Below are 26,682 nucleotides of genomic sequence, written 5' to 3'. Positions count from 1 at the left end.
AATCTTTGTCTTTGAAGACAACCATAAAATCAATTAGACTTCAACAGGTTAAGTTTCATGTGTGGTGTGTTTGATAATTACTATTCATTCCAATTTGAGCACAAAAGGACCCCATCCATGTTGGTGCAAAAGAGGTGCTTTTGAATCTGAATATGGAAAACTCAATATGCTACAAAACTGGAAATTATATCACCGAATTTGCTGAAACCTCAAATCTTGACACAGAGCCTCAAACGTCAGAATGAGTTAACAATTTTAGGGATTTGTCCCAACTATAAAATGCTGGAAACACAGGTTCAGTGAATGTGGATTGAAAGGTGTATAAATGTTTCAGTGAGTCAGTGACCTGGAAAAATGACAAAGTCCCAGCCTCATAGTCTAAATGAACTCGGATCCTGTTTGCAGATGGAAGCAATGGAAGAACTATGAACTGAGAGTTATGCCGGGCTGTGACATAACCAGCAATAAAATTCAAACTCCAGGATTTATAGCTGTTTCCAAGATAAGACATTTTCCCCTCTCTCTCTATGCTCTCATACACAATCCCTATTCTCCAATAATCCCCATCAGCCTCCACATCCCAGGAATGGGATCCTGAGGAGAAGCTCTGGGAGCAGAGGATTTGAGGACAATCTTTAAACCTGTCTGGGTGATATGGGTAGGGCTGTTCAGTTTTCGTCCATGTTACTGATCTCAGATCATCAGACAGAACCAAGTTGTAGTTTGCTGTCATTGGATCCAGGGTTAATGAGCTTTTCCCTAAAGAGGAGAAAAGAGATTGATCAGACAGAGTTAGTTCACTCAAATCATTGATTAACAGCTCCAGGGTAGGAGTGTAAATATATTTCAGGCACTGTCAGCCCTGTATTAGCCACTAGGCTGAATTCTTCCCATAGTATATAAATGGCCTCAAATCGAACTCCCTTGTTAAATAGCAGAATGTCGGCTCCAGTGGTAGTGCTATAGACAATGTGCAAAGGCTAGTGATTAACCAAACAACAATCAGTTTGATTACACAAGGCTCTAGCACAGCGCACAGACACAATAGAAGGGACCCACCAACACACGCCACATCCCACAGCTTCACAGTTATAGCCCCACTTACTGTACTGAGAATACACAAATCATAGGACATACACCTATCTTATTATTATTTCCCCGTCCTGAACATAGCCTGATTAAAAACCTGGTCAGTTTGTACACAGCAGTGAGGATTGAGCTGTGAATTAAGATAAAATTCTGTGCATTAAACTATTGTTCCTTGTTGATTCTAAATTCACCAATACTTCCTCTGGTGCTGTTTCTAAAACCAGGACCAATTCAGACTAGACAGGAGGGAACAAGAGCAGCAACCTGAAATTCTAATGCCTTACACGAAATGAATGCGCTAAAAAGGAAAGTGTTAGATATAAATTAAGTCAGTGTGATCCCTGCTTCAGAATTTAAACATACCTTGGGATGATCCTGCTCTTCTGTTGATATCAGTTGGTAGCTGGAAGACATTTTCCACAACAGAGACTGCTCCGGAAGAACCCTCTAGGGGGCGAGTTGCGTTCAATGTCTCTCCATATTTGGTGGAATCTGGTACCATTAACAAAGAGCAGACTGATTAAAATATGTGATGTAATCAGGTCCAGCCTCCGTCATGTCAGTCAATAGTGGATTATAGATTCAATCTTTAGATATTCCTAGGTTACAACAGGGTCTACATCAAACCTAGGAGCAGAGGTAGGCAATCAGGCCCCTCAAGCCTGCTCCACCATTTAGTACAATTGTGACTCAACTCCTCTTGCCCTTGACTCCACTTTCTTGTCCACTTGCCATAATCCTTTAACCTATGACTAATTAAAAATCTGCCTGTCTATCTCCCCCTTAAATTTATTCAGTGTCCTAACATCCACTACACTCTGGAGAAGTGATTTCCAGAGTCACATACCTTTGAAAGAAGTAGTTCCTCCTCATCTCTGCTTTAAATCTGGCACCCTCTACCCTAAAACTATGACCTCTTGTTTTAAATAGCCCACAACAGGAAACATTTGCTGTGCATCTACTTTGTCAATCCCCTTTCGTATCTTATAAACCTCAGTTAGATCTCCCCTCTTCCTTCTAAACTCTGGTGAGTATAGGTCTAAACTGCTCAATCTGTCTTCTTAAAACAATCTCTGGAATTAATCTAGTGAACATCCTCTGAATTGCCTCCAATGTAATTAAATCCTTCCTCAAGAAAGGGCAAGAAAACTGTATGTGGTACTTCAGATATAGTCTTAGAACTGCAACACTCCCTACATTATATATTCCATTCCTTTCGCAATAAAAAACAAAATTCCATTTGCCCTCCTTATTACCTACTGCATGTGCATACTAGCTTTCTGCAAGTTGTGTATGAGGACACCTAGATAGATTCCTCAATGGCAAAGCATTTTGAACTTTCTCTTCAACTGGGTAATAAGTTGCCATTTCATTCTTTTCTCCAAAATGGATAATTTCATACTAATCTACCTTAAATTCCATTTGCCGAATTTGGCTCATTCATCTAGTCTGAAGAATTTTAGCAATTAGTCAATTACTATTTACTCTTCATCAAATCATGCCATCTCTAATAGATTATGTTTTGTTTTTCTAAATATTACTATTTACTACTTCCAAATAACGGAATCGATATTTAATTTTAAACCATTTCCCAATGACAGACGTTAAATCAACTGGTCTGTAGTTTCCTACTTTCTACCTCCCTTTTTGAATAAGGCCATTATACTAGCATGTTTCTAATCCACGGGAACTCTTCCAGAATCAAAGGAATTTTGGAATATTATAACGAATGGATACAATATCTCTGCTGTAACCTCCTTTAAGACCCAAGGATGTAAATCTTCAGGCCCTGCGGACTTGTCTGACCTCAATCTCAATAGTTTACTCAGTACTTTTTCCCTAGTGATGGCAATTGTTTTAAATTCCTTTTTAGCTATAACCTCTGCAATACAATACTATTGAGATGCTTTTGTGGTCCTCTACCATGAAACTGAGGCAAAGTATTGATTTAGTGTCTCTGCCATGTCAGTATTCCCCATTATTAACTCCCTTGTGTTCTCTGAGGGAACCAACATTCAACGTAGCTATTTTATATACCCGTAAAAACTTTTGCTCTCCATTTTTATATTTTGCACTAGTTTTCTTTCATGATTAACATTCGTTCTCTTTATTACATTTTCAGTAACCCTCTGTTTGTCTTTTAAAGTGTCCCAACCCTCAGCCTGCCACTGATCTTTGCAATACGGAATACCTTACCTTTTGCCTTTGCCTTCAATTTCCTTACTTAGCCCCAGATGCTTTCTCCCCTCTAAGTCTTTTTTCCCCTCTGGAATATATTTTGGTGGGAAAGGGTTGAATATCTCCTTAAATATCTGCTATTATTCATCAACTGTCCTACGTCCAATATGATGTTCACACACTCTATCTATCCTTTATTTCTTTTTATAATATATTTTTATTGAGAAAAAATAGATTTTTTAATATTACAAGTACAAAACAATGCAATTCAAAACAGTACAAAAAACCCCAAATAATAAAAAAAATCCCCAACCCACCCTCATGTACAAATGTATAAACATATATAGAACATAGAACAATACAGCACAGAACAGGCCCTTCGGCCCACGATGTTGTGCTGAACATTTGTCCTAGCTTAAGTACCTAACCATGTACCTATCCAATTGCCACTTTGAGGTCACCAATGATTCTGACTCTGCCACTCTCACAGGCAGCGTATTCCATGCCCCCACCACTCTCTGGGTAAAGAACCTACCCCTGACATCCCCCCTATATCTTCCACCCTTCACCTTAAATTTATGTCCCCTTGTAACACTGTGTTGTACCCGGGGAAAAAGTCTCTGACTGTCCGCTCTATAGAAAAATATAAAATTAAAAAAACCTAAATGAGCTATTTAACTAAATAACCAACAACAAACAAATAAATAGTAACATCTCAGCCCAGCCAAAGAAAACACTCATCCGTTCATAGTTTCTCCCTCCTGAGTATTGGACTCGTGAAATACAATTGTTACAGCTATATAAAAGCCCTTGTTAGTGTGGCAGATAAATCTGCGTCCAGGTATTCCAAAAAGGGCTGCCATGTCTTGTAAAAATTCTCAGTTTGGTGGTGTACCATATTTGTGAGAAAATCCAGGGGAACATGCTCCATAACAATCTTCCGCCAACCTGACAGGTTTGGGAGGTTTTTGGATATCCAATCGAGCAAGATATTCTTCCTTGCACAGAATGTGAGAATATTGAAAAGGTTTTTCTTATGCACACCTGTAGGAAATACAGTGGGTAGACCCAAAAGAAGAGAGATAGGGTCCTTCTCCACTCTACACCCAAAATCCTCTCCATTGCACCCACCACAGCGCTCCAATATGTTTGACGCCTACCGCAAGACCAAAGACAATGGGTAAAAGTGCCCGTGCAGACCTTGCACTTCAGACATGCTGAAGATACCTCTGGTTTAAACTTTGACAAACGTTCTGGAGTCAAGTGGACCCTGTGGAGAATCTTCAGCTGTAAAGCATGGGTCCTATTGCAAATTGATATCTTCCTTGCATTCTCCCAAAAATTCTCCCATGCCTCTAAGGAAACTTAAACACCCAGCTCTCTTAATATCTTGCAGGGACGATCAGACTCATCTGAGGTGGCACCCCCCTCCCCCAACTGATGATATAAAGTACTGACAAAGAGCACTCTTAGCCCTTAGCACTTCCACCGCCCCCCCCCCCCCCCCCCCCCCCACCATGTCAGATTTGCAGGGATCAGTCAAAAGTGTGGTCTTTTTTTGAATAAAATCTCTTACTCGAAAAAAACAAAAGAGATGTCCATTAGATAACTCGTACTTCCAAAGGACGTCATTACATCTCCCTCAAATAAATCGCCCATGCAAGACACACCCTTAGCTGCCCAACGTTTGAATCCTGAATCTATCATACCCGGTTGAAAAACCTGGCATACCCACTGAAGGTGTAAACAAAGATGTTTTGCCAATATTGCCTTCCCTCTGCCAAATTGCCCTCCATGCTTTAACAGTATTGATGACTATTGGGTTATGGTAGTATTCCCTAACTGTCCTCATCTTGTCCAAAAACAGCAAACTGATAACGGGGCACCTTGCATGTGAGGCTTTGATATCTAGCCATATTGAAAGAGGATCCCCACAAACCTAAACACTCAAGTAGGTCAAAAGTGAGCTTATTTGCTAATTTATAATGTCTGGAAGGTCCACTCCCCCCAATCTGTGAGGCAACTGCAGTTTGGCCAATTTAATGAGGGGCCACTTACGATGCCAAATAAAGGAGCTGAACCAGCCGTTCAGTCTCTTGAGTGTTTGCTTATTGAAAATCAGGGGGAGCATCCGTATAGGGTATAGCAAACAAGGGAGAATATTCATCTTAATAAGTGCTATCCGACCCAACCACGAGACTGGAAGTGCCTCCTATCTTTGATGATCTTGTTTAATTTTTCCAAATAATTGAGTAAAATTGGCTTTAAACAGCCAATCCAGAACTGGAATAATGAATATGCCCAAATACACAAACCCCCCCCTGTGACCACCTAAATAGGAATCTATAGTCACCCTCAAGAGCTAGCTTCTTCGTAAGACCACCCATAGGCATAGCCTCTGATTTCACAAAATTAATCTTATACCCTGAAAAAGGGCCAAACGCGTGAATGCATTGTATCAGGTGAGGGACCTAAACTGCTGGATATGTCAAAAAAATTAAGACATCATCTGCATACAACGAGATCTTATGTAATTTTGACCCCACTTCTGGAGCTGATATATTGGGATCCCCACGAATGGCCTCCACCAATGGTTCAATCACCAACATAAAAAGCAGTGGTGAAAGGGGATAGCCCTGCCAGCTGCCCCTAAAAATATTAAAATTGCTTAATCGTACCCTGTTGGTAATGACCGCGGCAAGAGGTACACCATAGAGAACCTTTACCCATCTTGTGAAGACTTCACCCAAACCAAACCAAACCGCTCAAGAATATAGAAAAGCTACGGCCACTCAACTCGGTCAAATGCCTTCTCTGCATCTAAAGACATCACCAATCCCTGTATTGAATGCTGTTGGCATGCTTGAATTACATTAAGCAGCCTCCTAACATTATTGGAGGATCTGAGACCCTTTATAAAGCCTATCTGATCCTCTTTAATAATAGAGAGTAACACCCTAACACACGAGCCTCAGAGAGGATCTTAACGTCCACATTTAAGAGCAAGATGGGCCAGTATGAAGCACAGTCTTCCGGGTCCTTCCCTTTTTTAAGGTTAAGTGAAATATTGGCCTCTCTCAAAGATGGTGGGAGGCAGTCATGAGTGGATGAATCATTAAACATATTCAGCATCGGGCCTGACAGTATACTCATAAATTCCTTGTAGAATTCACTGGGAAGTCTGTCAGGACTGGGTGCCTTTCCACTCTGAAGCTGCCTCACAGCTTCCTGACTTCTTGCTCTGATAATGGGGCATTGAGAAAGGACTGTTCCTGAGTCACACCCGGGAGCTTCAGATCTCTAAAAAAAAGGATTCCATTTTGGCCTGCCCCTCCTCACAATTCTCAGACTGATATAACTCAGAGTAAAATCTCTGGAACACCACATTAATCACATGTTAGGTTCCTAGATCCCTCCCTAATCACTGTAATAGTTTGTGGGGCACTCCTCTTTCTGGCAAGGTATGCTAAGTGTTTGCCTGGCTTGTCACTATGCTCATATAACCTTTGCTTTGCAAAAGCCAGCTCCATCTTTGCCATCTGCGTGAGCACGGAATTTAGTGCAGACCGCAGTGCCGTAATCCTCTGTAGTTTGACCAATGAGGATCTATCAAAGTAGGCCTTCTCGGCTGCCTTCAACCATGCTTCAAGGAGATATTGCTGCTCACCCTTCTGCCACTTCCTACTGGTGGAATATGAAATAACTAACCCCCTACCATAGGCTTTGGCAGTTTCCCAGGAATGGATGAGCTATCAACCGAGCCTATGTTGATGTTTAGGAACGCCTGAAATTCCCTAGAGAAATACTCCACAAACGTACTATTCATGAGGATAAAGGGATCCATTCGCTAGTACTTTGAACCCACTGTAATGTCCTTAGTCTTAACCATAAGGTACACTGGAGCATGATCAGAGATGGTAATATTACCAATCGTGCAAGATGCCACCAGATCCAGGGTTACCGCAGGGGTCAGAAAAACATCAATCTGTGTGGATTGGAGAAAAACGTAAAATCCCTACCTGTAGGGTGGAGACACCTCCAGACGTCCACCAACCCTAATTTCCCTCACGGACCCACTAACTGTTTAGTTTGTACAGAGGGTATCGAGGGATCTTTACACAACCTGTCTACTGTGGGATCCATGAAACAGTCAAAATCTCCCCCTAAAATTATATGCTGGGACTCAAGACTTATCAGTTGAGAAAAAGCAACTACCAAAAATTTAAGGGGATGAGCTGGGGGGCAATAAACATTTAAAACACTGTATTCTTCCCCATTTATCAAGGCTTTAAGAATTACAAACCTCCTGTATGTGTCTTTAACACATTCCAACAATTTAAAAGTGAGATTTTTCCTAACCCATATAGCCATTCCCCTACTTCTGGTATTAAATGATGAAAAATAAACTCGCGGTCAAAGCCATTCTGCTGTAATTTCAGATGCTCCTTGTCATCCAAATGTGTCTCGTGTATCCATCTTCTCCTTTCAAAGACTCGAGTACCTTCTTCCTCTTAACTGGTTTGTGACTTACCTTGATATTCCAGGTACACCATTTAATCAAGTCATGAGCCATAATCTTTTGCAATTTCATTTAAATTCCAGAGAGGAGTAACCTGAACCACAAACTGCTGAGCCTTAGTGTGACATGACCTACCAAATATAAAAACTACATAAACTAAAACCACTACATTTAACAAACCTACAAAACTATTAAAAATAAAAAAAACAAAAACCAGAAAACAAACCAACATATAAAGCGCCAACAGCGCTGAGTAGGGGAACTCATCCCCTGCCCAGAGAGGGCAACTACCTATCCTGAACTGCCCATAAGTAGGCATCTAACCATCCCAATCACCTTTACTTTTCCCAGTTACAGCCGCACCACGAACACAAGCCGAAAAAAATAAACACCCCATAGAATATCGATATGAATAAAAAAAGGGGGAAATAAATACCTCACCCATCCTTTGGTATATCCTAACTTAGAAATTGAAAATGTACATCTTAACCACTGCCAGACATAGTTTAAACCAAATTATTACCAATAGAGGAAAAAGAAAAGGCAAATAAAGCTCCAACTGGACTTCTTCCATTTCTTTTATAGAATGGTAAACACATATCCAAACAACATGATTTATACATACTACAATTGTTCAAAATAGGTTAGTTTGACAATTTGATTAACCTAGTTTATATGAATATTAATATTACTCATGACTAATGTCGAATCTTTCTTACAAGTCCCGTGTATTTCCTGGTTTATGCTAAATCCTACTGTAGGACGTCTGCTGCAGAACCTGTTGATTATTCCCCTTATTCAAGTCTCCCCTCAGCCTCTGCTGTTCCAGAGAAAACAACCCAAATATTTATAGCCTCTCCTTAAAGCTCATGCCCTCTAATCCAGTCAGCATCCCGGTCAACCTCTTCTGCACCCTCTCTAAAGCCTCCACATCCTTCCTGTAATGTGATGATGTTATGGAGCAGGCCAGACCACCTCAAAATATATTTAAGAAGGTAGCCTAGACTCTACCTTTTTCTTATTTTAAAGGTAAACGTGAGATGGGTACTCCAGGTGTGATGCAGCTGGTCAAACCACTCAGCTTCAAGCAAAACAGAATTTATTTAAACACTACAGTTGAAACATGAACAAAAGAAAACAGAATTTAGAAGCACTTAACTTTGGAAAAATTAACCGATCCGATACAGTAACTATTACTAAGTAACTGCTCCAATACAGTAACATCCCCTAAAAAGACTCCTTGGCACAAAGAGATTTCGGAAGAAGGTCAAAGGAGTTCTTTACTGAAGCTTGCAATTTCCTTGGACTCACATATCTTGTGACTGCTACAGCTAAAACAAACTAGAAAAAACCTTAACTGGAAGAACTGGCCACTCCCCTTCCACTGTTAAACTAGAACTTTCCTAGACTCTTCTGCACCTCTGCCCTTATGACTTCTCTTGAAAAAAAAGTAGATAAATGAGCAAATAAAATAAAAGTTACAGTCAGTGTGATCCTTATTTAGCATTAAAACATACCTTGGGATATTTCTGCTTTCTTGCTGATTTCGAATGATGGCTGGGGGAGTTTCTCAGGGACAGGAGATTCCTCAGAGGATCTGTATGTGAAGTCGGTTACATTTGATGGTTTCATGTATTCAGTGGAATCTAGTATGGTAAGAAAAACAGAGTGATTTGAAATTGTGACCCTGCAAGGTCTATCCTTCTTCCAGGTAAAAACAATGACTGGAGATGCTGGAAACCAGATTCTGGATTAGAGTGGTGCTGGAAAAGCATAACAGTTCAGGCAGCATCCTACTTCCAGCCATTCAATGGTGGTTTATAGATTCCCTCTTTATATATTCCTTCATTTCAACAGTGACTACATTTCAGAAATAAAAGTTTATTGGCTCCAAGTACTTTGGAATAACCTAACTGCAGAATTCTGAGGTTCAGAACATGCAAATTGTTCAATTGTTTGTATCACTAAACATGAGTATGTAAGTTAGAATCAGAGAATCCCTTCAGTGTGGAAGCATGCCATCCAGCTCATTGAGTCCACACCGAACCTCCGAAGAGTGTCCCACACAGACCCAGCCTCCTATCCCATCTCAGTAACCCTGCATTTCCCCTGGCTAATATACTTAGCCTGCACATCCCTAGACATTATGGGCAAATTAGCATGGTCAATCCATCTAACCTGCACATCTTTGGATGATGAAAGGAAACCAGAGCACCCAGAGGAAACCCACACAGACGCAGGGAGAATGTGCATTAATTCAGTCCTTTACCTCCTTCCCATCCTTCCAAATTACAGTACTTTCAAATATTCAATTCCCAGACTGGGTCTTCCTGTAACTACATCTCAGTAATCGCCACCAAATCATACACTTTGTCACAATTTGCATTGTTAACTCTTTACTTATATTCTAAATACTATACACATTCAGAAACAATACCTTTAGGTTTGTTCAATTAACAATTTTCCTACTCTGGTCCAATTCTTTGGTTCAATAGGATGTTCAAATGTATCTGTTATTTTCATTTTTTGATAACAACCATTCTCATCACTAACCTGCACTCCTATCTCTCCTTACACTTTTTGTTAAACGTTTCCATACAACAATACTCTCCTCCCCACTATTCACTTAAAAGCTCTCTCTACAGACCTAGATATTCAATTTGCCAGAACGCAGTTCCAGCATAATTCATGTGGTTCCTGTCCTAACAGAAACAACTGCCTACTTTTCCAAAACTGGTGCCAGTGTCCCATGCATTTGAACCTATTTCTACTGATCCATTCTTTGAGCATCCACTTATCATTTTAATCTTTTTATCCCTGTTCCAATTAGCTCATGGCTCAAATACACGACTTAATTGGCGATAAAGCACTTTAAGATATTCCACGTTGTTAAAGCTGCTTTAAATTGACTTTTGTTTGAAGTTCTTGAGAAGATTTGTATCTCAGGTTGTGGATGAAGTTGTTGACTTGCTCGCTGAGCTGGTAAGTTTGTTTGCAGACGTTTCGTCACGTTAGTAGGTAATATCGTCAGTACACCTCCAGTGAAGCATTGGTGTTCTGTCCCCTTGCTATTTATGTGTCCCAGTTTGTTGAGGTGGGTAGCATAATTTTCAGTTTTGTTTCTTAGTGGTCGGTATGTGGGGTTTAACTCTACATGTTTGTTAATGTAGTTCTGGGTTGAATGCCAGGCCTCCACGAATTCTCGTGCATGTCTTGGTTTGGCTTGTCCTAGGATGGATACATTGTTCCAGTCGAATTGGTGTTCTTCTTTGTCCGTGTGTATGGACGCAAGTGATAGGTGATCACGTCTCTTTGTGGCTAGTTGATGCTCGTGTACCCCTATGGCTGGTTTTCCTCTGATTTGCTGTAAGCTACATTTGTGGCAGTCTTTACATGGTATATTAAGTATAACATTGGTTCTGTTAGTTGTGGGTTTGGGATCCTTTATACTCTTCAGTAGCTGTCATGGTGTAGTTGTTAGTTTGTGGGCTACCATGATAACTCGGGGTCGGAATAGTCTGGTGGTCATTTCTAATTTGTCCTTGATATATGGCAGGATAACACTTGTTTCTGGGCACGTTGTGTCTTCCTTTTGTGGTCTGTTGTGTAGGTACTGCGGTCTACATTTTTTGGATAGCCGTTACTTTTGAATAGCCAGTATAGGAGCACTTCATCAGTTCTGCCCTGCACCAGGGTGCTGCAAAGTGTTATGTCTTGCTTGAACAATGTTCTCATGCAGTTCCATTTGTGGGTGTTTAATGTCCACACACATGGATAAAGAAGGACACCAATTTGACTGGGACAATGTATCCATCCTCAGAGAAGCTAAACCGAGACATGCACAGGAATTCATGGAGGCCTGGCACTCAATCCAGAACTCCATCAACAAACACGTAGAGTTAAACCACATATACCAACCACTAAGAAACAAGACCTGAAATGATGCCACCCTACCTCAACAAACCCGGGCGGATAAATAGCACGTGGGACAGAACACCAACACTTCACTGGATGCAGACTGATGATATTACGTAGTATGGTGACGAAATGTCTGCAAACAATCTTACCAGCTCAGCGAGCAAGTCAATAGAATCATTGATATTTGTCTATACAAAATTGTTTTGTAAAAGTTAATAAAAGTTGCTTTTAAACTCAAGACACTGTCAGAAGAAATTTTACTAAAAAGAAAGGGATAAATAGGAATGAAAAGACTTAAGCGAAAAACAAGGGGTAAGTAGATTAATGCACAAGCTAAGTATAAATTACAGTCAGTATGATCCTTATTTAGCATTAAAACATACCTTGGGATGTTTCTGCTTTCTTGATGATTTCAAATGATGGCTGGGGGAGATCCTCAGGGACAGGATTTTCTTCAGAGGGTCTGTATGTGAAGTCGGTTACATTTGATGGTTTCACGTATTCGGTGGAATCTGGCATGGTAAGAAAAACAGAGTGATTTGAAATTGTGACCCTGCAAGGTCTATCCTACTTCCAGTCACTCATGGTGGTTTATAGATTCCATCTTCAATGCTCCTCCATTGTAACAGTGATTGCATTTCAAAAATTAAACTTTATTGACTCAAAATTCTTTGGAATAACCTACTGCAGAATTCTGAGATGCAGAAAGTGCTAAATGTTTAATCATATGTATCACTAAACATGAGTATGTAAGTTAGAATCAGAGAATCCCTACAGTGTGGAAGCAGGCCATTCAGCCCATACTGACCCCGAGTAGAACATCCCACTCTGTCCCACCCCATTCCTATCACCCTATGTTTTCCGTGGTTAATCTGCCGAGCTTGAAAAGCCCTGGACACAACCACCTGATGAAGGAGCAGCGCTCCGAAAGCTAACGCTTCCAAATAAAACTATTGGACTATAACTTGGTGTTGTGTGACTTTTAACTTCATACTTCACTTACACAGTGAGACCACATCTGGAATACTGTTTTGATCTCCTTACTTAAGGAAGGATGTAAATGTGTTGGAGGCAGTACAGAATGGTTCATAGATTGATACCTGGAATGTGCGTGCTGACTTATGAGGAAAGATTGGATGGGCTGGATTGTTTCCAGTGGTTTAAAATGGCTCTCTTGATTAAAGTGTGCCTGATCTTCAATGTTCTTGACAAGGGGGATGTGGAAAGGATATTTCTTCTTACGGGTGAGTTGTGAACTAGAGGGCACTATTGAAAGATTAGACAGAATTTTTTTTTCTTTCAGAGGCTTGTGTAATTTCGGAACTCTGTCTCAGAGGGTGGTGGAGTATTTATAAGAACAAACATAGATAGATTCTTCTTAGGCCAGAGAATCAAAGGCTACAATAAGTAGATGGGTATTTGGAATTGTAAACATTAACAGGATTCTTATGAAGCAATTTTTGTGAGAAGATTTGTAGCTCGGGTGCTCGTTGTTGTGGATCTGTTCGCCGAGCTGGGAATTTATGTTGCAGACGTTTCATCCCCTGTCTAGGTGACATCCTCAGTGCTTGGGAGCCTCCTGTGAAGCGCTTCTGTGTTGTTTCCTCCGGTAATGATAGTGGTTTGTCTCTGCCGCTTCCGGTTGTCCGTCTTATGAAGCAACCTCAAGAGACCAAATGGTCTTCCCTGCTTCTAGTTATGTGGTTGTGAAAATTGCTTCATAAATGTAAGTCTTTTTACATCGTCCTTCTTGGATAGTTCCTCAAGGTGAAAGAATCATGGAATAATTATGGCAAAGAAGGAGGCCTTTCGCCACATTATGCCTGCATTAGTTCTTTTACCTATTGCCAATCTGTTTCCTTTTCCCCATATCCCTGTAGAGTGTTACTATCCAAATAATCATCCATTGCCCTTCTGACTGCTTCAACTGAATCTGCCTCCACCACATCTCCTGGCAGTGCATTCCACATCCTAACTACTTGCTATTTGAAACGATTTTTTTCTCATATGACCTTTGCTTCATTTGCACATCACTTTAAATCTACGCCGCCTTCTTTTTTAATAAGGGAGAATAATTTCTCCATATCTACTCTATCCACTTATAAAGTTGAAAACCTCTATCAAATCTCTTCTCAGCCTTTTTTTAATGAGAACAGTTCAGTTCCAACTTTTTCACCCTATCCTTACAAAGGATGACTTTCTGCACTAAGAATTGTGAGTTCTGAGATAGCTAAACAGTTCAAAGCTGGTTGTGCACACTGTGCCACAGGGTGGTGTTTGAGGAGGAAGGTGAGTGGGATGTTCACATTTTCACATATTCCTTTCACTGTTTGTACTTAGCCTTTATCTGTTAGAAATGCTTGAGATGATTGGTACATTTGCCAACTATATTCACCAGTTTAGGTGGTCCACGGCAAAAGAGTTACACATATCAGTAGTAATATTGCATTTTTTAAAGGGTTATTTGAGGACAACCTTGAAGCATTTCCTGTGCCTTCCTGGTAACCACTTACTGCGACAAATCTTGGATCAGAGAGCTTGTTTAGGACGTCTTATGTGAAATGTGCTTTGTGCAATTTCATGGATTGACTGTGCTGAGGATATCTGGCTGAGAGAGGATATTACTGTCAGCACACCCATCCAGGATTTGAAGGATTTTACTAGAGCATCACTGGTCATTGAATCTAGGGAATTGTCTACAGACATTGTCTACAGCTCTGTTCAAACAGAAATGCAGGTAATTATAGCTGTTCTGTAGGCCATGAGTTCATTTGAGGTGTTTGTCCTTCAGACAGTGAAAAGCCATGTTGGCAAACTGGAGGCAATGTTGAATTTCATCATTGCTGTTTACAGCATGTGCTTATAATGATTCTGACTGTAATAATTGTAACAAGGTCAACCAAGTGGACCTCATAGAATATGAGTTTCCTGATTAGGGCTGTTACTGTCTGGCCCACTCAGGGAGCCATGGCTGACAGATAAGAACAGGTGAGTCAGACATCATGTATATTCTGAGGGCTGGCTCTGAGAGAGCTGGATCGGTGTCAAGGATTCTCAATATGTAAATAAAGGGTGACTTCTTCACAGGATATTGGCCTCGGTGGAGTTATTTCATTGATAGTTCTATGAGGCACAGGGTCTCTTTAAGAGACACTCTGATTGACCCTGTGTATCCCCACCTTTCTCTGACGACGGTGGCTCATTCCAATGAGAATGTTTCAAGCAGGTGTCACTGGGGACTGAGGCTCCTGATCCATATACACAAGGAGCTGACTTTTTAAGTTCAGAAGTATTTCTTGCTGTTTGAACACAATTAATTTAATCTCATTCTCTTAGATTATAGAAAAGCTGCACCTTCTTACCAACAATTCGCAAAATGTCTGACTGGTACTTTTCCCATCCATTCAGCCTCTCCTGGATAAATTGAGAAATACTGGGCAGGTTCAGAGTTAGTTCTGTAACATTTAGTTTTGTGATTCTCCGAGTGTCAGTCACTCTGTAATGGAGGAGGAAAGAATGGTCTTATCAGTGGGGACATTTCAGATCAGAAACCTAAAGGGGAACGAGATCAGCAAGAACGGACATGCCTTCTAATGTTTGAACTGACACCCTGCAGGAACCCATTTTGAAAATGTCAGAATCCCGGAATTTACAGTCTCCCTTCATTCGCACTGATCACCACATGTTGAGGTAAATATTATAAACCTTCAGGGACCGAGAGGGGTTGTAAAATTGGGAGGAGCTTTCTTGACTGGTCTCATTGATTCCAGACCCTAATTACCTTGGTTGGGATCTTTCCATGGAATCTACTTCTTCCAGGTGTAGTCCGAGCAAAATTAATTAGTTGAGAAATACAGTTGAGTGCCCTGCAAAGGTTTGAGTCAGGTTCAACAGGGAACACAGTAACATTATAATTCAGCCAGTGTAGAAGGAACTTGATTCACTTCCACTTCACATCAGTTTATAGTTTTCAAATCCACTTTATTCAGTTCAGTTTCTCTGAACTGGAGACTCATTTTCCCATGATTAATAATAGTTATTATCCTAAGTCTGTGCCCTTCTGTTCTATGCAGGAACACATGAGGAAAGGAGAAAGAACAGACTTTCAGGCTCAATGAGATTATCTGAGAGGTTGATTCTCATAAAGAGTTGGGGGTTTGAATAGGGGCAGTGATTTTAAAGCACATGATTTCAGTAGCACTATCCCATTCCATGAATGAAGCTCTTGTGAAAAACAGTCAAAGCCTAATAAATATTCCAAATTTGCTGCCCAACAATACGTTCCAGGTGGTGACCAAAGTAAGTATAGAAACGGCAGAAGAATTGAACGTAGACTTTGGTTGCATCTTCACAAAAGACAGAACAAATAACCTCCCTAAAATGAAAACAAAAAATGTTGGAGATTTCAGTGGTCAGGCAGCATCCATGGAGAGTAAGCCATCTAATATTTCGAGTCGAGATGACTCTTCATCAGGGCTGATATGAATTGTGGAGGGACAGCATTTATGCAGTGGTAGGGCAGTTGTGCTGAGGGAGAAAGGATGTTGATAATTCAGGTTAAGTGACTGGGATGTAAGATTGGCAGAACAATGGTGTGTTTAACTGCCAGATGTGAAAGAAGAGACATTCCCACTGGGGTTGGGGTAGGGAAGAGAGGACATGGTAACAGAATGTAACAAGTAAAGCTAAAAGAAAGGAAAGAATTCACAATTTGAAGGTGTTGAACTCAATATTAAGTCTAGAAGATTGTAAAGTGCCTAGTCTGAAGGTGAGATATTGTTCTTTGAGTTTGCGCTGGGATTCACTGGGGCATTGCAGCATGCTGAGAACAGACAAATGGGTGTGCAAGCAGGACGCTCTGTTAAAATGACCAGCTACAGGAAAGTTGTGATCGTGCTTGCACCTACACTGGAGGAGTTCTGCAAAGTGATCACCCAGTCTGCCTTCGGGTACAGCGAATACAATACACAAGATTGGAGGAGATACAGGTGAAATATTGCTTCACCTGGAAAGACAGTTTATAACTTGGATGGTGAGCATGGAGGAGGTGAAGGGACAGGTGTTACAGCTTCTATGGTTACATGGGAAGCTGCCATGGGAAGGGTGGGGTGTGGTGTTGATGGTCGAGGATTGGGCCAGGATGCCCCAGAGGGAATGATCCCTGCAAAATGCAGACGGGGTAGTGAGGGGAAGATGTGATTGCTGGTGGTGTTCTGTTGGAATTGTCTGGAATGGCGGAGAATGATCCTTTGAGTGAAGAGGCTGGTGGGATGAAATGTGAGGCCAAGTGGAACCTGATCGTGCCATTGTGAGTTATCGGAAGGGGCAAGTGAGGAAGCATGGGTGATATGTCGGAGGTGGTTGAGGGCTCTGTCAAACACAGCGGGCAGCAAACCATATTTAGGGAAGTAGGGAAGTAGCATGTCAGCCGCGCTGTTCTGGCAGGTGGCATCATCTGAACACATACAACATAGATGAAGGAACTAGGAGAATGATATGGAATCCTATGGATATGTGGTGTGAGGGGCAGTGGTATAGATTGCTATGGGAGTCAGTGGCTTTGTAATGGATGGCAGTGAACATTTTATTCCCTGAATGAAGACAGAGAGGTTAAGGAAAGGAAGCTAAATGTCAGAAATGGATGATATGAAAGTTATAGAGGGGTGGAAATTGGAAGTAATATGAGCAAAGTTTTCAAGGAACATGACACGGCACTGAAGCAGTCATCCTGAAGAAAGAGTTGTGGGAGGGGGCCAGTGTAGGACCGGAACAAGGACAAGCATAACTGGAACCCATGCAGGTGCCCATAACCACTCCTTTGACCTGGCAGAAGTGAGATAAAATAAAGGAGAAATTGTTCAGTGACAGAAAAGTTCAACAAGCAGAAGAGAGTGGTGGTGGATAGGGATTGTCCAGGCCTCTAGTCAAGGAAGAAGTTGAGAACTCTCAGACTGTCCTAGTGGAGAATGGAGGTGGTAGAGGGATTTGACATTCATAATAAACAGGAAGCAGCCAGAGCCAGGAAACTAGAAAGTGTCAATAAAGCAGAGGGCGTCAGAGGAATTGTGGATGTAGGTGGACAGGGTCTGGACAAGTGGAGAGAGGATAGAAACAAGGTAAGAGGAAATGAGCTCAGTGGGGCAGGAACAAGCTGATTCAATGGGTCTACTGGGGAAGTCTGATTTGTGGATCTTGGGAAGGAGGTAGAAGCAGGCTCTGTAGGGTTGGGAGACTATAAGATTAAAGGCAGTGGGCAAATATCACCGGAGGTAATGAGGTCAGTAACAGTCCTGGCAATAATTGCCTGACATTCGAATGTGGGTCATGATCCACGGGGAGGTAGGAAGAAATGTCAGGCAGTTGGCATTGAGCCCATTCCAGGTAAAGATAAGTACATCAGGTGACAATGGGGTTGGGGTTGGGGTTGGACCTGAGAGAGTGATGTGCGACAATTTCAGAAGGGGACAGGTTAGAGTGGATGAAGGGAGCAGAGACGTCGAGATGGCCAATGTCACGCCAGCAGTTTTCAGAGAAGGGATTGAGAGCAGGCAAGAAGCCAGAGGAACGGTTCCAATTGGAGGGTGAATCCTGCAGGCAGGTGAAGGGATTGGTGGAATAGAGTTGTGGGAGGATTCCTGCCAGAAGAAGTGAGCGCAGAGACGGAGGCAATGGAAAAACAGTTCAATGTCGTAGCAAGTCTGAACTTCATTAAGGTGGGGACATATTTCCAGTTCCCTGGCCCTGACTGCCTCAAGTTCACCATGAATGTCCAATCCCTCTACATCCCCATTTCTCACCAGAAGGGTCTGAAAGCTCTTGGTTTCTTCTTCGACCAGACGCCTGAACAATCCCCATTGACCACCATTCTCCTCTGCTTTGCTGAACTTGTTCTCTCACTAAACAATTTCTTCTTTAATTCATCTCACTTCTGCCAAGTCAAAGGAGTGGCTATGGGCACCTGCATGGGTGCTAGTTATGCTTGCCTCCTTATTGGGTACATGGAACAATCCTTGTTCCAGTACTATATTGGTCCCCTCCCACAACTCTTCCATACATTGACAACTGTTTCAGTGCTGCATCATGCTTCTGCCTGGGCCTTGAAAACTTTGTTCATTTTGCCTCTAATTTCCACCCCTTTATCACTTTCACATTATCCATTTCTGAAACTTACCTTCCTTATCTTGACCTCTCTGTTTCTATTTGGGGAATAAACTATCTACTGCCATCCACTACAAAGCCACTGACCCTTGTACTGACCTTCACTACAGTTCTTCACACCCCACATCCTGCAAGGATTCTGTGCGATTCTCCCTGTTCCTTTGTCTATGTCGTTCTGTTCAGATAATGCCAACTTCCAAAACAACGTTGCTGACATGGCTTCCTTCTTCCATAACCACAATTTCCCATCCACTGTGATTGGCATGGCCCTCAACTGCCTCCAACCTATAACCTGTGCTTCTGCTTTTGCCCCTTCCCATCACTTACAACGACGTGATCGGTTTCCCCTTGTCCTCACATTTCATCCCACCAGCCTCTGCATTCAAAGGACTATTATCTGCAATTTCAGACAACTCCAGCAAAATGCCACAACCAAATATATCTTCCCCTCACTCCTCCATCTGCATTTCGCAGGGATCATTCCTTCTGGGACACCCTAGTCCATTCCTCGAACACCAACAGCACACCACCCTTCCCATGTAGCTGCAGAAGCTGTAACAACTGCCCCTTCACCTTCTCCATGCTTACCATCCAAGGGCCTAAACAGTCTTTCCAGTTGAAGCAGCATTTCACTTGTACCTCCTCCAATCTTGTGTATTGTATTTGCTGCACCTGATGTGATCTAATCTACATTGGAGAAACCAAAGGTAAACCGGATGACTGCCTTGCAGAACACCTCCAGTCTATTACAGGCATGATCTCGACCTTTCTGTAGCTGGTAATTTTAACAGAGCATCCTGTTCTCAAGCCCACATGTCTATTCTCAGCATGCTGCAATGTCACAGTGAATCCCAGTGCAAACTGGAAGAACAATATCTCATCTTCAGACTAGGCACTTCATAACATTCTGGATATGATATTGAGTTTGAGTCCTTCAAATTGTGAACTCACTCCCATTCCTTCCCTTTCTTTTAGCTTTACTTGTTTGTCGCCGTGTCCTTGTTCTCTCCCCCTACCCCAGTGGGACTGTCTGTTCTTTCACAGCTGCAGATAGATACACCATGTTCTGCCATACTCATATTCCAATCACTTAATCTGAACTATCAACATGCTTTCTTTCCCAGCATTCCTGCCCTCTCTGTCACTATTGCATAAATACTGCCCCCTCCACACATCATATCAACTCTGATGAAGAGTCAACTAGACTCGAAACGTTAGCTTGCTTTCTCTCCATGGATACTGCCTAGCCCATGTTATCTTCAGTATTTTTTGCTTTCAGTACAGATTCCAGCATCTGCAGTAATTTGCTGCAACCTCCCTAAAATGTTCAGGAGCCACAAGTCTTGTGAAAAGGTGGAATTGAAGAAGATCAGTTTTATTAAGAAAATTGTTTTCGGCAAGTTAATAGGATTCAAGGCTGACAGCGCTGAAAATGTGTTGCTGGAAAAGCGCAGCAGGTCAGGCAGCATCCAAAGAGCAGGAGAATCAATGTTTCAGGCATGAGCCCTTCTTCAGGAATGAGGAAAGTGTATCCAGCAGGCTAAGATAAAAGTTAGGGAGGAGGGACTTGGGGAGGGGCATTGGAAATGCGATAGGTGGAAGGAGGTCAAGGTGAGGGTGATAGGCCGGAGTGGGGGTGGGGGTGGGGCCGGAGAGATCAGGAAGAAGATTACAAGTTAGGAAGGTGGTGCTGAGTTCGAGGATTGGGACTGAGACAAGGTGGGGGGAGGGGAAATGAGGAAACTGGAGAAATCTAGGTTCACCCCTTGTGGTTGGAGGGTTTCTAGGCGGGAGATGAGGCGCTCTTCCTCCGGCTGCCGTGTTGCTATGGTCTGGAGATGGAGCAGTCCAAGGACCTGCATGTCCTTGGTGGAGTGGGAGGGGGAGTTGAAGTGTTGAGCCACAGGATGGTTGGGTTGGTTGGTCCGGGTGTCCCAGAGGTGTTCCCTGAAACGTTCTGCAAGTAGGCGGCCTGTCATCTCCTTTAAGGCTGACAATCTACATCTGAAAATACTAAAGGAAGTGGACCTGTAAGTATTAGATGCATTGGTAGTGATGTTCCAAAATTCCATAGCCTGTGGAATAGTTCCTACAAGTTGGAGGATGACAAAATCTAAATCTATTATTTAAAAAGGGAAGGAGAAAAAAATCCAGGAATTACAGACCAGTTAGCCTAACATTGTAGTGGGAAAATGCTAGAGTCTGTTACAAAATATGTAGTAACAAATCACTTAGAAAGCCTTAATGGTTTTGGACAAAGCCAGTATAGTTCTATGAAAGACAAATCATGCTTAAATAATCTGTTGTACTTGATTGACAATGTAACCAGTCGAATAGATATGGGAGAACTAGAGGATATGGTGTATTTGCATTTTCAGAAGGTTCTTGATAAAGTCCCTCAGAAGAAGTTAGTTGGCAGGGTTAAAACATATGGTATATTATATTGGCATGAGTCATGAAATGCTGACAGATGGAAAACAGAGCATGGAAATAAATTAGTTTTCCTCTGACTGGCAAGCAGGAACTAGTAGTTGATGTCCCAAAACTGTACAAGTTGTGACGAGGATGCAAAGAGACTTCACTGTGATTTAGATAAGTTGAGTAAGTCAGCAAACACATGACTGATGCAATACAATATGAATAAATGTGAAGTTATACACTTTAGTGTGAAAAATAGAAAGAAATACTATTTTTTAAATGGTGATATATTGGGAAGTGTGGATGTATAAAAGGATCTGGGTGACCTTGTACACTAGTCAACGATGGTATTTGGGTCAAGATTACAGTAGTGCTGGAAAAGCATAGCATATCAGGCAGCAACCGAGGAGCAGGAAAGTTGATGTTTCGGGCAAAAGACCTTTATCAATGACAGTATTTGGGCAATTGCAGCAAGCAATTAGGAAGGCAAATTAAAGACAAGCCTTCATTGCAAGATAGTTTGACTTCAAAAGTAGCAATGTCCTACTGCAATTATACCAGGCCTTGATAAGAGTATACATAGAGTATTGTGTGCAATTTTGGTCTCCCTACCTCAGAAAAGATATATTTGCAACACAGACACTCCAAGGAGAGATTAGTTCAACTAGGCCTATACTAATGAAGGTTTAGAAGGATGAAAGAGGATAGAAACATTACAGTTCTAACAGGGCTGGACAGACTAGATGCAGGGAGCATGTTTTCCCTGGTTGGGGTGTCTAGAATCAGTGGTCACAGTCTCAGGATATGGTACAGACATTTAGGAGTGTGATGAGGAAAAATGCCTTCACTCAAAATACATTGAGCCTGTGAAGTTATCTACCACAGAAGACTTTGGATATCAAGTCACTGAATATATTCAAGAAAGTGATACTCACTTTTTTTTAGGTTTTAAAGACATCAAGGAACATGGAGAGAAATCAGAAGTTTGGTATTGAGATAGAGAATCAGCCTGTCATATTAAAAGATGCAGCTGGTTCAAATGGCCTTTTCCTGCTCTTAATTTCTATGTTTCTGGGTCAGGGAGCTTAGTGCTGTTGGCTGCCGAGCAGCAACTCGGGGATTGAAAGAGCTGACTGTTCCAAGGTCAGTGCTAATGATCTGCTCCTTTTCGTACTCATTGTGAATTAGGAGAAGCAAGAGACACCCATTGCAACCCAAAGACCATTATCTTATCAGCAACCAATTTAATGGAAACCCAAATCTTTTGTTTCAATTCTATGACAAGGACGTAACAATGTGTCCCTAACTACAGCCAACTCTTTTTCATCTAAAGGCATTTAGATAATGAATATTGCAGCTTTCTCTCAGATTTCTGAGAAGCTCCATCAAGCAGTCCGAAACAGCATCATTTCCAACAGTTTGTCTGAGCCGATAACACCGGCAAACTACAGGAGAACATCACTCAATATTCACACCATTTGAAAGAACTGTATCTGAGAAGGTTTTCATACCTATATTCTACTTACACGCTTCTCCCAGAGGAAGTTTCCTAACAGCAGCCACTATACGACTGAGAGGAACTTACCTGGAAATGAGTTGCTTTGAGTTCTGCGAATAAAGAAAGGAGATCAAATCAGTCAACGAACAAACAAAGCAACACACATAGGAACCAAACAATGAATTTGTGATTGAGATAAAGAGTTCAGTGTTGAACAGCAGGTGGGCCCAGTCATTGAAATAGGGAACAATTCACATTTCACTGCACTCTATCTTGGGATAGTACCAACATTCACAAGTGTTTAGAAGATTCGTAGCTCAGGTTGAGGTTCTGGATGTAGATTTGTTCGCTAAGCTGGAAGGTTTGTTTTCAGACATTTCCTCACCATACTAGGTAGCACCATCAGTGAGCCTCTGGTGAAGCACGGTGGTATGACCCACTTTTTATTTATGTGTTTAGATCTCCTTGGGTTGGTGATAGCATTTCCTGTGGTGATGTCATTTCCTGTTCTTTTTCTCAGGGGGATCCACCACCAACTTCAATGTCATCAAGCTAGTGGACCTATGCTTTACCACCCACTTCACCTTCAACAACAAAACCTACAGGCAAACCAAAGGAACACCCATGGGATCTTCGATATCAGGATTTTTAGCAAAGATAGTAATACAGTGACTCGAACAAACAGCTCTGCCAACAATCCAACCCAAACTTTGGGTCCGCTATGTGGATGATACCGTTGTCATCATTAAACGAAACAAATTAGAGGAAACCTTCAAGACCACCAATAATACCCTTACTGGCATAAAATTCACTATAGAGGAGAAAATCAACAACAAACTGCCATTCCTAGATGTCACAATAGAGCGAACAGCCAATGGGGAACTTCAAACCAGCATCTACAGGAAAACAACACATACGAACCAAATAATGAACTATAGAAGCAATCATTCCAACACCCAGAAATGAAGCTGCATTAGAACTTTATTTCAATGAGTCACCACACACTGCAGCACAGAGGAACCACAAAGAGCAGAGAAAAATCAGCTATACAGTGTATTCATAAAGAACAGGTACCCAATAAACACAGTCCACTGATTTCTCTTCAACCAACCAAAACAAGCAGACAAAACACATCCAGAAACCCTAGCCACTTCCCTCTACGTCTCAGAAACGAATGCCAGACTACTCAGACTTCTTGGCATCATGGTAGCCCACAAACCTACCAACACACTAAAACAGCAGCTAACGAACTTGAAGGACCCTATACAGACAACAAGCAAAACTAATGTCATTTGCAAAATATCTTGCAAGTACTGTAACAAACACGACTTTGGACAAAAAGGCAGAAAACTAGCCACTAGGTGCATGAACATCAACTAGCCACAAAAAGAAATGATCCATTCTCACTGGTATCTTTACGTACGACTGGGACAACACATCCATCTTAGGACAAGCTAAACAGAGGCATGCACGAGAATTCCTTGAAGTATGGCGCTCCAACCGGAACTCTATCAACAAACACATTGACTTGGATCCCATTTACTACCCTTTGAGAAAATGATCAGGAAATTATACCACCACAGGAAATGACATCACCAACCTAAAAAAATCTAAACCCATAAATAAAATGTGGGCCATGCCACTAATGCTTCACCGGATGCTTACTGATGATGATGTGACAAAACATCTGAAAATGAACCTTCCAGCTCAGAAAGCAAACTTACATCCATAGTACCAACATTTTGAGGGCAGGGCTGAGCAGGTGACAAAAACATTCCAAGGGCAGAGTTGATGTTGCAGCGCCAGTATTCTGAGAGAAGGGCTGAGGGGGTAGCATCAACACCTTAAGGGCAGGACTGAAGTGGGGAGCACCAACAGTCCAATGGCAGGGCTAAGGGGGCAGCTTGAATGCTGGGCCCCAACAAACTTCAAACAATTCAGCCTTCCACCAGCCTCAAATATCTGATATCTCAGTCATGGTCCTGCTTATATTGAAGATGTACCTGAATAAAGGAGAGATGGTCCCTTCGTACCAGATTCTGGGTTTCCCTATCTATTAATTTTAACAGTTCTGTCCTCTTCTTTAATGTTTCACAACAGCTTCTAATCCGTGAGAGAGCTTGTTGACCCTCCTCATCAATCAGTGACATGGTAGATGCTTCATCTTCTTCCAGCTTTCTTCTCCATTCAGAGAAGCTCTTCAGTAGATTTTCTTTCAGGTCATTGATCTGTGTCTGAAACCAAAATCAATTCTCATTACAAAACAGCACTTCCTCTCAGCCATTACCCTGAGCACATGGCACTTTCCAGGTACAGGATAGTTTATTTAAATCACCAGTTCATCACTGTTAAAGATAGACAAGCAGCAGGGTAGAAAACGAGGAGGGAAAATAGGGTTTCGTCAGTGTTACCTGGAGTTTCAAAGACTTAGTCTGAGGATGGCACTGCTACTTGGTCCATCCACACCTGGAGTGATGGCTCCAGTTTTGAAGGAGATTGAGATCCTGAAATGAATGGTGACCAGAATGATACAGAGTCTGATGGATTTTAGTTCAGAAGATCAGCTTCAAGGGGTCAGGTATTGAGAGAAAGGCTGACTAAGAGGGACCTAGTGGGGATGTTAAAACGGTAGAGGGATTTCTGCAGCCTTTTGTTGGATGGGATGACTGAGATGGATCAGGACAGTCAGATACACATCCTGTGAATAAAATGCATAGATTTGAGTGGGTGATAGACTTGAAGTGGAGTTAAGGTCAAAATCATCTCAGCCATTATCCTAGTGAACAGCAGAGCAGAGCTTGAATGCTTGTCTTACTTCTTCACCAAATCCTTGTGTTTTTCATGTATTCTTGTGAACTGGTGATTAAAATAAACTATCCTCTGGAACAGATTCCCTGATCATGTGGTAGATATGGAGTCACTCCCACCCTTTTAAAGAGAGCTGGAGAGTAATTTCCTCAGGTTTGTTCTGAATTGGTTGCAGGTGTTTATTCTCTTTTCTGTTTGTCTTTCCCAGGTCAGGACATGGTTCATGGTGGATCAGTGGGTATGTGAATGAACTCTCTCTGCATGGGGCAGGGTCAGTGGGTCTAATGGGATTTTCTTCCTCCTCCTTTCTATATTGCTATGATCGAGGCTCCAGGGACACTTCTTCAATCACCTGCCTTTATCTGTGTGTGTTTCAGCCAATCAAGTGTCCCAATGATGGAATAATATTCCTTGGGAGGTGCAGGGAGAGTTAAACAGCTCCCCCTCACATCTAGCTCAGGATAATTCAATGTAGTCAGTGACTCTACCCCAAGAGAACTGCTTTGAAAGGTCTGTTTCTGATGTGCTCATTGACCCAGCGAGCAGAGAAAACTTTTCCAAATCCAGTCCTACTTTTTCATACCTTAGTGTCAATCTCTGAAGTCTCCAAATCTCGCTGTTTTCTGGAATAAATTTCCTGTTCTGCCTGTAGCTTCTCAATTTCTGCTTCCAATTCTACCTGAGAAAGCATTTCAAAAGACTTAGAAGTTATGGCAAATTTTATATTTTACATCTTAATATCGTAAAACATCACAGATGGTTTATAGGACCATAATCATTCAAAACTTCATCCCAAGTAAAAGAACGATATATTAGGGCTTATGATAAATGCTTCATTAGAGTTAGGTTTTAAGAGGCCTTCCATGGAGAGGAGGGAGAGGTTTACAGACAATGATCTTCGACAAGGAATTCTGGAGGTGAAGTCCGACCATCAATGATGGGAAAAAGGAAGCTGAGGATGATAAAGGACCACAAAGGGATGTGAACACAGGGATGAGAATTTTAAAATTGTGGCATTGCCAAACTAAAACCTAATGTAGCAAAAACAAGATTTGGTCCAAATCAGGAAAATTGCTTCAAACTTTCATAACATGTT

The 26,682-nt window shown here is 41.8% G+C and overlaps 1 protein-coding gene across 1 annotated transcript in view; it reads right to left on the bottom strand.

The window, feature by feature from the left end:
* Positions 1–229: 229 nt before the first annotated feature.
* Positions 230–26,682, bottom strand: part of LOC132823540 (E3 ubiquitin/ISG15 ligase TRIM25-like) — a 37,938-nt gene continuing 11,485 nt past the window's right edge. Inside the window, exons 2-9 of the mRNA XM_060837485.1 lie at positions 26,170–26,265; positions 24,782–25,012; positions 22,866–22,888; positions 15,067–15,200; positions 12,088–12,216; positions 9,304–9,432; positions 1,453–1,581; positions 230–759 (exon numbers count right to left, since the gene is read on the bottom strand). Coding sequence (XP_060693468.1) covers positions 230–759; positions 1,453–1,581; positions 9,304–9,432; positions 12,088–12,216; positions 15,067–15,200; positions 22,866–22,888; positions 24,782–25,012; positions 26,170–26,265 — 1,401 coding nt within the window. The remainder of the gene's footprint in view (positions 760–1,452; positions 1,582–9,303; positions 9,433–12,087; positions 12,217–15,066; positions 15,201–22,865; positions 22,889–24,781; positions 25,013–26,169; positions 26,266–26,682) is intronic.

This window comes from Hemiscyllium ocellatum, chromosome 16, assembly GCF_020745735.1.
Source record: "Hemiscyllium ocellatum isolate sHemOce1 chromosome 16, sHemOce1.pat.X.cur, whole genome shotgun sequence".
NCBI classification, from domain to species: Eukaryota; Metazoa; Chordata; class Chondrichthyes; order Orectolobiformes; family Hemiscylliidae; genus Hemiscyllium; species Hemiscyllium ocellatum.
The sequence above is the reverse complement of the archived record's forward strand: the minus strand, read 5'-3'. Positions and strand labels throughout refer to the sequence as shown.